At 33.1% G+C, this 17,004-nt stretch overlaps 1 protein-coding gene and 1 long non-coding RNA gene across 2 annotated transcripts; both read left to right on the forward strand.

The window, feature by feature from the left end:
* The first annotated feature begins 14 nt into the window (after positions 1-14).
* On the forward strand, positions 15-11,747 carry LOC134260658 (uncharacterized). Its single transcript, XM_062743210.1, has 5 exons — positions 15-400; positions 1,868-1,937; positions 6,965-7,156; positions 7,931-8,152; positions 10,514-11,747. The coding sequence occupies exons 1-5, from the start codon at positions 125-127 to the stop codon at positions 11,185-11,187; spliced, it is 1,434 nt and encodes a 477-aa protein (XP_062599194.1). The 5' UTR covers positions 15-124; the 3' UTR covers positions 11,188-11,747.
* Positions 11,748-14,237: 2,490 nt separating this feature from the next.
* On the forward strand, positions 14,238-16,511 carry LOC134260660 (uncharacterized). The gene is made up of 3 exons (XR_009990595.1): positions 14,238-14,342; positions 15,135-15,265; positions 16,132-16,511. It is a non-coding gene; the product is annotated as an uncharacterized LOC134260660 (long non-coding RNA).
* Positions 16,512-17,004: the final 493 nt, after the last annotated feature.

Here is a 17,004-nt window from a genome sequence, read left to right on the forward strand (position 1 = left end):
GAGTGTTGCAAAAGATGAAGATAATGAAGGAAGTCCATGTCTTTATCAAACAGCTGCAGTGTTTGATCACAATGAACACACTGTTGTTGTTGGCATATGTAATGACGATATTCAGTTGCAAGTGATGAGAATCAAACCATTGACTGTAGAGAACGATGTATCAAATGGAATTGGAGACTCCATTGATAAAGCAATAGAAAAATTGACAGAAACATTCATTGGCACTAAGATATTCCTCAGAGGATTCAAATGTCAAAATATTATTTGTGATGAGAGAGATCTATCTTTCACCCTTGCAAGTGAGCTGTCCAAAATCAAGACGAAAGAAATTCAGTGCAAGTGTCAACTTCAGGAGAAACATGTGATTAATATACAGATGACTTTGGGATACTGGGAAAAGGTATCAATATGAATTTAAACTTACTTTGTGGTTAGAAGTCTGTTTATGTTATAATTAATAATAATAAAAAGAACAATTAAACACTATTAGATTTTACGACAAAGTTAAAAATTAAATTTCATGCATAGATTTCATATATCATATACGCGTATAAAATAATATTAGCTTTTTCATTTAAATTTTGCGAATTTTTGGATGATTAAAGAAGAATTATATTCATACTGATTTCTCTTAGAAATTCCTTGTAAATTTTCACTGTTAATACGTAAGCTCATTTTTAAAAAAATAGATACAATTCATGATTAATGCAAAGTATTTTGCAATATAATATAAACTGCCCCTTTTCACAGGACAATTTATATGAACTGAAGATTGATGATATTTAAACTAATGCTATTGTGATAACATTTGTAAATTAAGTCCTATGTTTGTGAACTTACACTCATGTGCTATTATTAATGCTAATAATCTATATTTCAAAATCAATCTGAGGGAGGTACTGTCAAATTACATATTTTCATAGGGTAATTTTGGGTGGTTTGAGTAAACATTCTTCGTTTGAGGGGGATTTGAATTCATGGGTGAAGAATTTTGAGTACTTCTTTGTATGTAACATTATACATTTCGTGGTGGACATGAATTCATGATTCTCTGCAGACCTTGAAATAACGAAAATTAACCCCAAACCCCCATACGAAAATTTGTGATATCACAGTAACCTGAAAGAATTTTCTGCATTGTAAATTAATATGAATTCACTTTATTTCATAAAATTTTCAATTAAATGTGGTTCAAATGATGAAATAACACAGTTTCATTAACTCCCTAGAATGGTCCTGACCATATACCAATTAACTGACCAATTCCTTATGACTCGTTTCGAACATTAATTCATTGATTGATTGATTGTTTGTTGTTGATTAACGCCCCTCTCAAGAATTTGGAGACACTACCACTCATATGGAGACTCCACCACTTGCCGTTCGAGGGCTACAAATTCTGACCTATACTTGGCTCTTACGGCCAATGAGCTGTGAGGGGTCTTTTTGTGCCAGCACTTAGTACTGTGACACGAGACGTAGGTTCAAACGGTCTCATCCGAAGGAGCAGTCTCCACGTCTCAAAGTGGGAGACTACTCATGACATAAAGAATACCACCTTACTTTGCGACTCTAGTGCAGACGCTCTAACCACTGCTCCATGCCGGCAACGAGCTCAATATAACGTAGAAACGTACTGCTTTCATCCCCTTCAAAAATTATCTAAGAGTGCAGGCATTAAATTAAATACAGGCTTTGTAAATCTGCAATGTCCCAGAATTTTGACAAAAATGAGTAAATTTTTAGCAGATGAGTTGGCTCCTTTACATAAGTTTAGACGTGATTATGTTACCTACAATCAGGGAGCATCTATCAAACATTGATCTATTTTGAATTCATATTGACTAAAATATGTTATCATTTCCAGAATCTTTTAAAAGATACAGAAGCACACAAAAGTTTATCACTGACATCTATTGACAGACTTGATGCAGGAGGTAAGGAACTACAAATAGAGATATGGCGACTGAGTTAAACTCTTCTTAATCTCTTAACATGCTAAACAAAAATAGATAATTTAATGCTCTGAAATTCAATATTTTAGAAAATACGTTTTTTTTTGTCCTGTGTGATTTTTTTCAGATAGTTAAAATTGTATTTTTATAATATAAATTTCTACTTCATTGTGATGATTGAAATGAAGATTTTAAAGGCTTTTTATTTGGTAAATGTATACATATACTTATCTGAACTTTAAAAATGTTCAATGATCACTTTTTCGTTTGTCAGTTCATCCAATCGTGTCTTGGTCATGGTGTAGTAGTGCAGAAATAATATCTTTTCATATTTTTGACTTCATCTCTACAAATTTCTAGTACCACTGTGCCAATTTCAGCTATTCTTGCCATAAAAATCCTTGAGTAAGGAGATGTAAAATAATTCAAATGAAGAACCTCGCCCTCTTCCAAAAGAAGATGATAACGAAAGAGTGAAAATTTTCGAGAAATCTTTTCAAATTGTTTTCTCAAGAACAACTTAGCTAAAAAATATTAAACTTGCAGGATACATTCTTTATTTAAAGGAATATTCAAATGTGTTCAAATGATGACCATTGGGGGTAATGTCAGGTCACAGTGAGGGATCAGAGTTTTAAATACATGTAGGAATAATTAGGAAAACATATTTAAATCTTTTCAAGAACATAAAAGCCAGGATTAGTCATATTGATATGGATAAATTCTAATGCAGTATCAATTTCAGTTTCTTCAAATGATGGGAATTAAAGCTTTACACAGGAATATATAGAGAAAAAATTAAAAATCTTAAAGTCAGCAAAACTAGGTTAAGTCATATTGACATGGAATCACCCTCAGGTATCCCCTGCCGACCGGTCACAGCAGCTGTGTGCTCCTTGTCATGATCAGGAAATAACGGAATGAAAAACGTCCGTCAGCATTTGACGACTCAATGATAAATTGTATTTGCTGACAAGATCATTGTATCTACCGTAAAACTTATGAAATGATGACTTTAAAGAAGACTGCTGACGTTCTTGTTTCATCAACTTGGTTGGCAATAATTTACCTCGTTTTAGAAATTGTTGATACGTAGAGCAGGTGATGAAGGTATATTGCTGCAAAAGTATTGGAAGTTGATAAAAGAAAAATTAAAGTAAACACGTTTATCATAGATCTTAATTAATTGGTTGTTAGATTACCATTAAATTAATGTCTTTTTCAAGTAAAATATCCAAATATGAAAAAGATGTGCCAGACTTTGTGGTTTCTTTTACCTCAATCTTACTCGGATAAATTGTATAGACACAAGAATGGAAATAATTGTTAACTGACAATACATCATCGATGTATCTAAATGTCGAGTTGAAAGCTACAGCAAATGTTTTAGCTCACCTGAGCTGAAAGCTCATGTGAGCTATTCTGATCATAATTTGTCTGTTGTCCCTCTGTCTGTCCGTCTGTAATTCTTCACATTTTCACATCTTCTCTAGAACCACTTGGCCAATTTCAATTCCAACCAAACATGCCACAAATCATCCTTGGATGAATGGGATTCAAGTAAGTTCAAATTAAGGGCCTCCTCCTTCTTCAAGGAGAGATGATTAGGAAATAGTGAAATTTGGTGGCATGTTTCAAAAACCTTCTTCTCAAGAACCACTTGGTAGGTAAAGATGAAACTAATGTGGAAGTATCCTCAGGAAGTGTTGTCTCAAGTTTGTTCAAATCATGATCCCTGGGGGTAGGGTGGGAGCACAATGGCCGACCGGCGCTTAAGATATGAATACATAGAAATATGTTTTTTTTCTTAAATCTTCTTCTCAAGAACAACAAAGCCATGATTGGTCATATTTATAAAGAAGCATACCCAGGTAGTATTGATTCAATTTTGCTCAAATCATAACCCCTGGAGGTGGGGTGGGGCTCCAGTTGATGACCAAGTTTTACATAGAATACATAGGAAAAATCTTTAAAAATTTTCTTCTGAAGAACAAGATGACCTTGATGGGTCATTTTTATAAGGAAGCGTCCTTAGGTAGTGTTCACTTGATTCATTTTTAGCTCTACTGGTCAGAGACCAGAAGAGCTTATGCGATAGTAATGCGTCCGGCGTCCGTCCGTCTGTCCGTCTGTCTGTAAACAATTTTTCAAAATGCTACTCCTCCTACAGTTTTGGTCTGATTTCAATATAACTTGGCACACAAGTAGACTACACTAAGATACATAATTCTGTGTATCGGTTTTTGATTTCGATGAACGGTGTTGCCGTGGTTACTAAAAATAGAAATTTCTGTCAAATTCTTTCAAAATGCTACTCCTCCTACAGTTTTGGTCTGATTTCAGTATAACTTGGCACACAAGTAGACTACACTAAGATACATAATTATGTGTTTTGGTTTTTGATTTCGATGAACGGTGTTGCCGTGGTTACTAAAAATAGAAATTTCTGTGAAATTCTTTCAAAATGCTACTCCTCCTACAGTTTTGGTCTGATTTCAGTATAACTTGGAACACAAGTAGACTACACTAAGATACATAATTCTATGTATCGGTTTTTGATTTCAATGAACGGTGATGCCGTGGTAACTAAAAATAGAAATTTTTGTGAAATTCTTTCAAAATGCTACTCCTCCTACAGTTTTGGTCTGATTTCAGTATAACTTGGCACGCAAGTGCAAGTAGACTACACTAAGATACATAATTTTGTGTATCGGTTTTTGATTTCGATGAACGGTGTTTCCGTGGTTACTAGAAATAGAAATTTCTGTGAAATTCTTTCAAAATGCTACTCCTCCTACAGTTTTGGTCTGATTTCAGTATAACTTGGCATGCAAGTAGACTACATTAAGATACATAATTCTGTTTATCGGTTTTTGATTTCGATGAACAGTGTTGCCGTGGTTTCTAAAAATAGAAATTTTTGTGAAATTCTTTCAAAATGCTACTCCTCCTACAGTTTTGGTCTGATTTCAGTATAACTTGGAACACAAGTAAACTACACTAAGATACATAATTCTATGTATCGGTTTTTGATTTTGATGAACGGTGTTGCCTTGGTTACTAAAAATAGAAATTTTTGTGAAATTCTTTCAAAATGCTACTCCTCCTACAGTTTTGGTCTGATTTCAGTATAACTTGGCACGCAAGTAGACTACACTAAGATACATAATTCTGTGTATCGGTTTTTGATTTCGATGAACGGTGTTGCCGTGGTAACTAAAAATAGAAATTTCTGTGAAATTCTTTCAAAATGCTACTCCTTCTACAGTTTTGGTCTGATTTCAGTATAACTTGGCACACAAGTAGACTACACTAAGATACATAATTCTGTATATCGGTTTTTGATTTCGATGAACGGTGTTGCCGTGGTTACTTAAAATAGAAATTTCTGTGAAATTCTCTCAAATTGCTACTCCTCCTACAGTTTTGGTCTGATTTCAGTATAACTTGGCTCACAAGTAGACTACACTAAGAACCTAAAGAGACTTTATCAACAATCATTTTTCTATTTAGTTTCAAATCCCAGCTACTTAAGTACTTTTCTCTTCCTTTGCTATAAGTTCAAACCAGTAGAGCTGCAGTCTCGACAGAGACTTCTGGTTTTTTATCAAATCATGACCCCCGATGATAGGGTGGGGCAAAAATGAACGTTCATACTTATGGGGAAAAGCCACAATAAGTCATAGAAATAAGTTAGTAAAAACCCCCGCTATGATTTTTAGGTGTAGGATGGGACCACATGCTTTGAAGCTTTTCGAAACTGGATTGATTTTTGCTTTTTTCCTAGCCACAATGCTCAGGGGAGCAATGTGGACCATGGGCCTCTTTCTTCTTTTCACGCATAAAAATTTGCACAAATTCTTCTTTATATGAATACAAAAAAAGGTCTGCTGTTAACAGGGTACAATTGTTATCCCTGGAAATTCCAATAGATTGTTGGAAGACCTGGTCTCCAAAAATAACATTGATATTGTCATTCAGAAACTCAAGCATCTTTTTATTGTCGACTTTACTCTTAAATGATAACAAGTTAAGGTTATTTTGTGACAATCTCTTCCAACCACGTGAAATTTTATGATAACATTTTGTCCGTCTAGCTGTCTAGCTGCCTGTTAACATTTTCGTCATCTTCTCAAGAACCACTGGGCCAGTTTTAACCAAACTTGGTACAAAGCATCCTTTGGTAAAGAGAAGTTAAAATTGCTAAAATGAAGGACGATGTCCCTGACAAGGGGAGATAATCAAGAAAAGACAAAAACAGGGCGAGGTCATAAAAAAATCTTCTCAAGTACCACCGGGCCAGAAAAGCTGAAACTTAAGTGGATGCATCCTGGGGTAAATTCTAAATTATTCAATCATGACCCCGAGTGTAGGACAGAACAACAATAGGGAATCAAAATTTTGCATAGAAATATATAGGGAAAAATATTAAAAATCTTCTTCTCAAGAACCACTTCGCCAGATGAGCTGAAGCGTATGTGAAAGGATCTTTGGATTGTTTAGATTTTAAATTGTCACGTAGGGAAGGGCAGTGTCACAATAGGTATTACAAGGGGAGAAATCTTGTTAAAATGGTGAGAGCTACTCAGGTGAGGGATGTGTCCCATGGGCCTGTTGTTGTAATTATTAAGGTTTCAGACAAACAAATCGACTTATGTGAAAGCATCATGGGGTACAATTAGATTTTAAATTGTCTAAATTATGATCAGTGGGGTAGGGTGGGGTCACAATCGGTTACAAGGGTGAGAAATCTGGTAAAGAACAGAATGGTCAGAACTACTCAGGTGAAGGATGTGTCCCAGGGGCCTCTTGTTAGTGTTTTCTGGATCCGCTAAACCAATTTCAATTCTACTAAAGTGTGTTGCATATTCTGCAAGAACTCTTTACTTCATGTATTTCCACATGATTGGTTTTTCCAAAACTATCAAAATTAACCCAATTTAAATTTTTTGGTAAGCAATCATAATGTTGATGTATTATTAGTGATTCAGTGGATCACTTTTTTTCAGATTCAGCCTCAGGAAAGTTTCAAAAGCCAATTGATAACTCTCAGCGGAGTAAAGAACCAGAAACCTTATTCTGTGGAGAATGGCATAAAAGTGTTGGTCATTTGGTGTTTAGTGATGGGACAGGTGGTACCGCATTCAGGGTTGGAAGTCGTTATCTGATGACAGCATTTCATGTGATAAGAAAAACTTATGGTTAGTATGATCAAAACATTTTTTAGCTTTTTTTTTTTCCATGAATTGTATATCTTTCACATTCTTCAAATGATTACTGCCATACAAAAACACTGTATATTTTTGTACTATTTTTATCTCTTGAAAATATTCCCATCCTCCTATGATTTCATAGGTTTTTGCAAAAAACTGTTTTTAGATTAATTTTATTTCATACCCAATAGCACAATATTTTTTGGAAGAATGCTTTGCAATAGGTGTCATGGTAAATATTGTTTAGTAAAAGATTTTTTAAAATGTATATTTTATTTATTTAATCAATCATATAGTCTAAAAATGTTGACAAGGGCAATAACTCCTTCTCAAGTTTCTTCATTCAGGCATTTTTTATATTGTACTCTTAATTTTGAATAATTTCTCTGATATTATATTCACAATTCAAAAATATCTTATAAGTGGCAAGTATTTCGGAACTTTCAGCATATGATTTTGAACAAGTTTTTACATAAATTTTATAATATTGTTTACAAAACACGTACAACATTTTAATGCTGATGTATACATGTACTTCTGTTTTATTTATGTCTCCAATCTTAAATATTTAACATTGCAACCTATAAATTTTTGTAATAATTGGAAATTTAAACTACATTTGTATATTAAATGAAAATAAATGGAATTTTTGTATTTTGAACCATTAAAATTTTGAGGATAGAAACACCTTTTAAGCAAGTGCAAAAGTAGTCAAAGTTGGTAAGACTAATAAAGGTTGTTTTATGATTCTATTTTGTCTAGAAATGTACATCGATAATATCGTAGAAAACGCCCAGTCTGATCCACATCGCAGCATTAATTATTCAAGGTTTTTGCAAAAACTGCAAGTAGGGGAATCCGGGAGAGATATTGAAGAGAAATTAAAAAATGGGGTCCATGAATGGCTGAAAAAGACTAGTTATCAATTACTGCTCACCGACCTACTCAGTGTTTTGGGGGAGACAGGATTTTCATGTGCCAAAGGTAACATTTCACATAAATGACACACATTCTATTACTGCATACAAAATTAATGGATGATCCAAATACCTTATAGAAAAGATAGGATTTTTCTGCACATCATATAGTCATACATTATCTATCCGAACATTTTGTAAATAATCTCAAGGAGAGAACCTAATTGCTGTTCAGATGTTATGTTGGGAAAAAAGACACATTATTTCCTATGTAGCTTGTAACACGGGCTTTAATTGGTTACAAACCAATTTTGTTAATGATCGTTTATTGTTTTAATAACCTGAACAATTTTTCACTCAAATGAAACTATCACAATTTGTGGTTGAGGGCTGTATTTATTAATCTATATTTGCCACTAAGGGCCATTGAGAAGTGTGGGATCTTTTTCGTGCCATCATCTATCAAATGGAATGCACACTATGTACTGAATATTTCACATAGGTATAATATCTTCTGACCCAGTAGTTTTTTTAGCTCTACTGGTCATAGACCAGAAGAGCTTATGCGATAGTAATGCGTCCGTCGTCCGTCCGTCTGTCTGTCCGTCTGTCTGTCTGTCTGTAAACAATCTTTCAAACTGCTACTCCTCCTACAGTTTTGGTCTGATTTCAATATAACTTGGCACACAAGTAGACTACACTAAGATACATAATTCTGTGTATCAGTTTTTGATTTCGATTAACGGTATTGCCGTTGTTACTTAAAATAGAAATTTCTGTGAAATTCTTTCAAAATGCTACTTCTCTTACAGTTTTGGTCTGATTTCAATATAACTTGGCACATAAGTAGACTACACTAAGATACATAATTCTGTGTATCGGTTTTTTATTTCGATGAACGGTGTTGCCGTGGTTACTAGAAATAGAAATTTCTGTGAAATTCTTTCAAAATACTACTCCTTCTACATTTTTGGTCTGATTTCAATATAACTTACCACACAAGTAGACTACACTAAGATACATAATTCTGTGTATCGATTTTTTATTTCAATTAACGGTGTTAACGTTGTTGCTAAAAATAGAAATTTCTGTGAAATTCTTTCAAAATGCTACTTCTCCTACAGTTTTGGTCTGATTTCAATATAACTTGGCACACAAGTAGACTGCACTAAGATACATAATTCTGTTTATCAGTTTTTGATTTCGATTAACGGTATTGCCATTGTTACTAAAGATAGAAATTTCTATGAAATTCTTTCAAAATGCTACTCCTCCTACAGTTTTGGTCTGATTTCAATATAACTTGGCATACAAGTAGACTACACTAAGATACATAATTCTGTATATCAGTTTTTGATTTCGATGAACGGTTTTGCCTTGTTACTAAAAATAGAAATTTCTGTGAAATTCTTTCAAAATGCTACTCCTCCTACCTGATTTCAATATAACTTTTTAAGATACATAATTCTGTTTATCAGTTTTTGATTTCACTAAAGATAGAAATTTCTATGCACACAAGATTTCAATATAACTTGGCACACAAGTAGACTACACTAAGATACGTTATTCTTTGTATTGGTTTTTGATTTCGATGAACGGTGTTGCCATGGTCACTAAAATTACAAATTTCTGTTAAAAAATCTCAAAATGCTACTCCTCCTGCAGTTTAAGTCTGATTATAATACAATGTGGCATGCAAGTACTATACTAAGAACATAAAGAGACTTAATCAAGGATCATTATTCTTTTTATTGCTGTGGTAAAGTTTCAATTCCCAACTTCTTAAGAACCTTTCCTTTGCTATAAGTACAAACCAGTAGAGCTTCAGTCTCGACAGAGACTTCTGGTTCGTTGAAGATTTTGAAAGAATTTGCTTATGACTGTTTGTTATCTCCTTATATTTCAATAAAAAGTTTGACCACCTTCTGTAACACATGAATATACACTTTACAATGAATCTTTCACTTAATTTTCAACTTTTCTGACAGTGGCTTGCTGAGGTGAAGACAAGGTCGCCAAAAGTCGACAAAAGTTTTCAAGGGATAACAATTTCTCATCCTTATATTACCCTAAAAATATGTTACATCTTTTGTTAATATAGTACTGAATGTATTTAATATGTATTTAAATGAAAAAATCACAATAAACCTAATGCACTGAAATCGTTTTTATACTATAATACTATGCTATGTAATGTTACTCGGAGGGCGTGGTTTACAAATTGTATAAATTGTTTTAACATGAAAATATACCAAATATATTTATTCATTTTCATTTGTAAAGATGGTTTTAATTTCCAGAAACATTTTCCATGGAACACAGCGGAATTTTCTTTAATATTAATCTTCTTTAATAGTATACTTCTTTTCACATAGCTAAAGCACATTGCTCACTATTACATTTCCTAATCATTGTTATTTATTTGTAGAGAAGTCCATGAAATTCATCGAGGACAACCCTATTTATGTATATTTTGGTCGCACAAGAGAACACGTTAAATATGAACCCTATCGTTTGAAATATGACATTCCATTCTACAGCAAACAGGAAGAAGATGACGTTGCTTTATTAGAAATTAATTGGACAGATTTACCAAAGCCATTTATTTTGGACATGTCTCGCAAGCGACCAGAAAATGTTACCATTATTGGTCACCCAACCTCTCATGGCAATGAACAGATAATTGACAGAACATGTCCGTTGATTTCGGAATGTGATGCCTTTCAAACTCACTGTAAAGCACTTTCATGGTGGAAGAGGAACTATCCTAATTTTGACCATAAACAAGTTAAAAATGATTATGATTCTATGTTCAAGAAGGAAAAGGTACTGTTCCATTGCTCAGAATCTACAACTCATGGTGCTTCTGGTGGCCCTGGGATCATTGGTTTAGACGTAGGCTCGCCAAAAGTGCATTTAATGCTCCAAGAAGGAATCCCAGGCTTGGTACATAATGTGGATGATGCATCTATGAAAGAGATATTGAGGACTTGCCCTAAAGAATGCCTTGTTGAGAGTGGGATCAGCATGTCCAGAGTATATGAACTTTTAAGCAGTATACCACAATTGAAAGAGTTGCGAGATAACATTTTTCACACTTAAATATGGCTGTGTTTATGCTTTTATTTAATCTACGAAATAACTATTGATAAATAATGATAATGTATCATTGTCAGAATCAGGAAACAAGAATGAATAATCGGTGAATATGTCTAATTCTAAATCGGAGAAAGAGTGGCGCTTTACAAAATAAAATAATAATTTAACAGTAGTTATCGGGACAAAATGCGTTCACTTTATAATTGCATCACGGCTTAAATTACTGAAATAAATGTTAAAGACACTTGAAATAACTGAAGCAAGTTTTAGAATTGTACAAAAATGACTTGAAATCAATTAATGCCCTGTTCACATGGAGAGTTAAATTCGCAGTAAATAAATGCGAAGTAAACTAATGTGAATTAAATTGCGTTCACACGACAGCTAATGCGATGTAAACTTATGAGAATGAAATTTTATTTCTACAAAAAAGCCGGCTGTTTTTAGTAAGGCTATTTTGACATCATTTGTAAATCACGTCATCATGTATGCAGGGCTATCAAATTGATATCATAATCATAGTGGCTACTATTAGTTATGTGTGTCTACATAATGAATTTATCCTGTCGAACATATTTTGATAAAGCTTATTTAACTTAGCAAATCGTTTACATTTTGACATTGATTAATGTTAATATGACGTCAGTAATTAGGTGCTTTGTGTGTTCAAATGAAAACAACAATGATCTGTGCAGTATGTCATGTGGAGGGGGCATATTGATTTGAGGTGTGGTTGGTAGGTCATTTGAAGGGGGCTAATTAGAAATATGAGGTAGGTGGACATCATAACATCGTTTCATGCAGTATTCTTCTCAACAAGTGAAATGTCACAATTTTATCAGAGGCAGGATAAAGGTATCCATTTAGTGATAAACATACCTTTCCTTTATTTTTGAACCAATTACAGCACTGTTACCTTTATCTAACCACCAACATGTGCCCTTTGACTTCATTCTGGCCTCACGCAAATTTAATTTGAATTAGCTTCGCTCAGCGTTCACATGGAGATATCTTTCAAAAGAAATTCTTTATTCCTAGACATAGAGCAGTCAAACTGTTGGCATCATTGTAATCAGCACCCTCTGGTGTTAGGGCGAGGCTCTAATGATTATATTTTGAAAATGCATAAATATTTTTAAAATTTTCTACTCTGCTCCTGGGTATTAAACCAATAAACTATGTACATAATCCTGATGAAAAAGGTTGTGTTTTCCAAAATTGTGATGTTCATGGCACCTGTTTCAGGTGTTCTGGTGTGAGGGCGGGGCTTTATAAATTATGTAGTTAAAATGCATAAATTATTTCGGGGGTTTCGGGGGTCCGTGTTTGCTCTGCTCTTATTTTGTATATTTGTTTAATGGACGTTGAGATTGAATACTGTTCGTTATTTCCATATCCTTCTTGAAATTCTTCTCCTCCGCTTCTAGGTATTAAATCAATAAACCCTGTGCATTGGTATGACGAAGAAGGGTTCCTCTTCCAATGTCGTCAATTTTTAAGGTCCCTGGGTCAGGGGTTTTGGTGATATGGCTGGGCTCTACTTAGTATTTAGTAAAATTGCATTATTTCTTTGACAAAAAATACCTTCTTTTTTACTGGTTTGTTATCCTGATTATCTAGTCTCATACATATATAGTTATGAAGAGCAAACTTGATTAAGGGTGCTTCTTCTAGAAATGTGAATTTCAAGTCCTTTTGGCATGAGTACGGAGGGTCTTATGATAATATATTGGAAATGAATAAATACCTTGAAATATGTGTTTTGTTAGTATTAATCGAACATTTATGATGAACAAGGGTGCCTTTACCAAAAACTGTGAAATGTGTGGCGGCCACAGGGTCAGGAATATCTGTGGTATAGGGCACATACTGAATAAATTAAAGTGGAAATGCTAATTTCCTTTGTTCCTCTGCTCTGTCCTTGGGTATTATTTAATCATGATATGGGATTTGTTATTGTATTAGTGTGCGAATATTTACTTATAAATACCTTAACCCCTTCTCTACCGCATCGGTCAATATGACCGATAGCGCGTTAAAACACGACATCGCGATAACAGGATCTCCATATCTTTTCAATAATAGAATAAAGGTTTTTAATCTATATATCATCTTTTAGGAAATTTTCTCTACTTTTAGACCCTGTAAAAATTTCGAACCTTAAAAATCGGTAATGAATAGATTTTACGTTTTAAAGACATTCGTGACTTTTTAAAAATGACGCTATTTTCCAAAGCAAGGACGATTTTCCCAACGATATATATATTTTTTCTAGATTAAATCATTAAGTAAAAATTAATATGTTTAAAAGGGAAATTTTCTCTGCTTTTAAAATATGTAAAAATTATTGGTTTTACTTTTAGATATTTTATAAAAACAAGAATTTTCTTCCACGCATGTGATTTTTCTGGGTTTTATTCGTAATATTCAAATTAACGTTAGTTTTACCTTTATTTCTATATTGAAATAGGGAAAACAAAATACAGCTGGTAAAAGTAGAAAAAATTTCCATTTCAACAAGCCTTTACTTGTCTCTTTATGTTCCGTATTTTCTGAATTAGCATAGTTTGAGTTTTGAACCTCTGCGTAATTTTTTGTAGAAAATTCGAGTGTAATCTATATTTAACGTCAAGGTCGTTTTCGTTGCGCCTCAATCGGAACAACGTGTTTAGTACTATTAAATTTAATTAAATATTTTTATTTAAATGGATGATTTGTATAAAAAAAATAATTGTTTTAAAATAATAGTAATCATCTTTACACCTTTCAGAGAAATGTAGTCTTTTTTGTTTATTTATGAAACGTGCTATTAGTTCATTGTTGATAAAAAGAAAAACGCTGATTCCCAAAGCCTAACACTGCGTCAAAAAACAAAATATTTTATTGCTGTTTGCTTTAAAATATATTCCTAATATGATGTACTATTAAACATATACTGACATGAAATTTACAATAAATTAAAAACAACAACTTTGAAACAAGTATGTTTTAATACAAATTCTCGCATTCACACGACTCATTACGGTATGAGTTGATATTAATCGAGACAAACACGTGTTTCCGCTGTTGCAGTAAACAACAACAACACCATGGATTTACGATGTAAAACACGTCAATTCATCAGATATGACTGGTCTTTTCTTTGGCATTAGATGTAAGTAAGTATTGATTGAAAAGTTTAAAAGTGTTTTACAGTACATAGATAGAAATGAAAAGACATTGTAGACTTCCAAGGACCTCTATGTACGTGTATATATACTGTAGTAGTATAGATTGGTTTCCAGCTACACACGTGCATGTAATCAATATGAAGCCGTTCGGTGATTTTACATAGTCGGTAACCGACATATGATACTTTTCAGTTCTTTCAACGATCACATAATTTTTTTTTTTTCGATGACAAAATTGTTTACAATACAATGTCACTGTTTTCTCAATATGAAATAATGTGTTGACTGATCAATGAAATATTTTTGATCGATGTACTCCGACCCACATTTTTCAAGATGGGTAGGTAATTTGTTAATTTTGGGTTGGTTTACACTGCTGAAAAATTGGTAACTGAGATTTCTTAACAGTACACATTTGATAGCTTCACAAGTGTATTGCTATGAAAACATGAAAAACAATCAGTCAAGAAGCAGTCTATAGAAATTATAAACCTTTGCTTTAAAATGAAACAATTTTAGTAAATTTAAGAAGGAAAATAAATTCAAAGTTTAAAGTGCTGAAAAAATTATTGCAAAGGGGCAATTTTGACAGGTCCTCTGTGTACATCAAACAAATCAATTTTTATATTGTTGGCCTGAACATCTAAACCCTGTTTTGTGATGATGTTCAAACAAATTTGACTTATTTTTGGGTTGTTTTTGAAGTAGGAAAGTTTTTATTACCACTTCAAAGAAAAATGAAACTTGACATAATTAACACAAACTCATAAATTTTTTTAGCATGTGTGTTTTGTGCTGGTACCAAATCGTCAGAACTTTCATCTGTGAAGTGCTTCTTGCTAATCCCACCACTGGCCATCATGCACAGAAAAGATCATGATGTGGAGGACATAGGTGCTTAGTTATCAGCTGTAAGTTAATTTTATTGCAGTTAGAATTCCTTATTGCCACTTGATGGCTAATAGTCAACACTTCTAGGTACATGAGTCACTAGACTAGTTCAGTGGTTCTATAATCATGAAGTAAGGAATTAATCCTTGCATCGCAGGTTCGAATCTTACTATGAGACATGTAGACCTGTCTTTCTGATAAGACACTATAAACATATCTTATCTTACATTATACTTATAAAAACCAATTAGGGGGCCTTGTTGCAGTAGGTGCTGGCATGAAAAAGATCCCTCACACCTCAAAAGTCGTAAGTGTCGAGTATAGAACAGTCCACCTACAAGTGGTGGCAACTCCATGTGAGAGAGAAATTGTTGAGCATATTCTGAAAAATCGTAGAGCAGAAAGATCTAGAAAAAAAATTGAGGGAATGAATTAGTAATCAGAAGGATTGGATTGCGTAATTTGAGATCTCGAATTATAATTCAAAGGAATGAATTGATAATTCTTGGAAACGGATTGTATAATTCGAGATCTCAAATTAATTTTTACTTATTTTGAAAATATTTTGAACTGTCCCATCACTTTCATGGCATCTAATTAAAATTAGATCTATCTGCTTCACAATTTTTCTTTATATATACAGGTCTGCCTGTATTAGTCAGATTACCAAATATGCTATTTGTTTTGGTTCAGTAATTCAATCATGATGGTTAACTACAAGGTTGTTGAATTTGTAGTCCTAATACATTGACTTAATAATATCATTTAACTATTTGAATCGCATTTATAATTTTTCATTTCAAATGGAAAATAATATCAATGTATTAATTGTATCATTTTTAATTTTATTCACATATCTGTTTCAAAATATTTAAATCTTTTACAGTATAGAAGCTGATCCCTTGTACAGACAAGTCAAAGAAGAATTTCCTCCAGTCTTTCAGAGAAGTGACAGTTGATGAAAGAATGGAGGCACAAAGTAAAAGTGCTCTGGTCTTCAACATTTTGTGGAAGATTTAATCAGTCTGATCTGGAATTCATTTTGCAATATTTCTGGATTTGTATATTTGGACATAAACATCACATTTTTCAACCTATTGACAAAACAGTTTTGCATTAATTGCCAATGCCATGTATTATTATTTCCTTTCAAGATGGCATGTCAATTCTTTATTGTACCCCTTAAGCTCTGTTATACCAGTACAATCTTGCAATGAAATCATTCAAGTTTATTTTTACTTCTTAGATTAAATTTTTGCTTGCAAATTTTGTCGTTCGCCGTTTTTTTAAGTCAACTATTAGATGATTTTTCTATGACTGTAACATTTCAAAACTGATATATACTTACAAATTTAAGTAGAATTCTGTACTGATTTGACCTTGACCCCCTAAGAACAAGAGTGTCAAGATCAATACTTAATACAAAAATGTTTTTTCATTTATGTTGGCCCATATCTTACAAACAGCATCACGGAATATACAAAAAGTGTCTAGAATGTGTCCAGAATGAGAAATAACAAACATGTACATGTACATTGTATATAGTATAAAAAATTGAAAATACTGTTGCTTAGCAACAACTTTAAGGTCATTAAGCAAAAATTTGAACTGAAATGATGTATGGATATTGCAGTTCTGATCCCTTTTTGAGAGTATATATTCAGAATTTTTCATTTCAGCATCTACTCAGGAAAGACACAATAATGAAAGGCATTTTCAACAAGGGTTCTTGAGAACACAGCGACAGCAAGGGTTGGCA

The sequence above is a fragment of the Saccostrea cucullata genome, unplaced genomic scaffold (genome assembly GCF_032062105.1).
Source record: "Saccostrea cucullata isolate Sc308-1 unplaced genomic scaffold, CSIRO_AGI_Scuc_v1 ctg1211, whole genome shotgun sequence".
NCBI classification, from domain to species: Eukaryota; Metazoa; Mollusca; class Bivalvia; order Ostreida; family Ostreidae; genus Saccostrea; species Saccostrea cuccullata.

What these genes read in the sequence shown, in the direction of transcription:
- LOC134260658 (XM_062743210.1), top strand. Translation starts at nt 125, where the DNA reads ATGAGAATCAAACCATTGACTGTAGAGAACGATGTATCAAATGGAATT. An exon ending in TGACAGACTTGATGCAGGAG is followed by an intron (nt 1,938 to 6,964) that starts GTAAGGAACTAC and finishes ACTTTTTTTCAG; the next exon opens with ATTCAGCCTCAGGAAAGTTT. An exon ending in AGGATTTTCATGTGCCAAAG is followed by an intron (nt 8,153 to 10,513) that starts GTAACATTTCAC and finishes ATTTATTTGTAG; the next exon opens with AGAAGTCCATGAAATTCATC.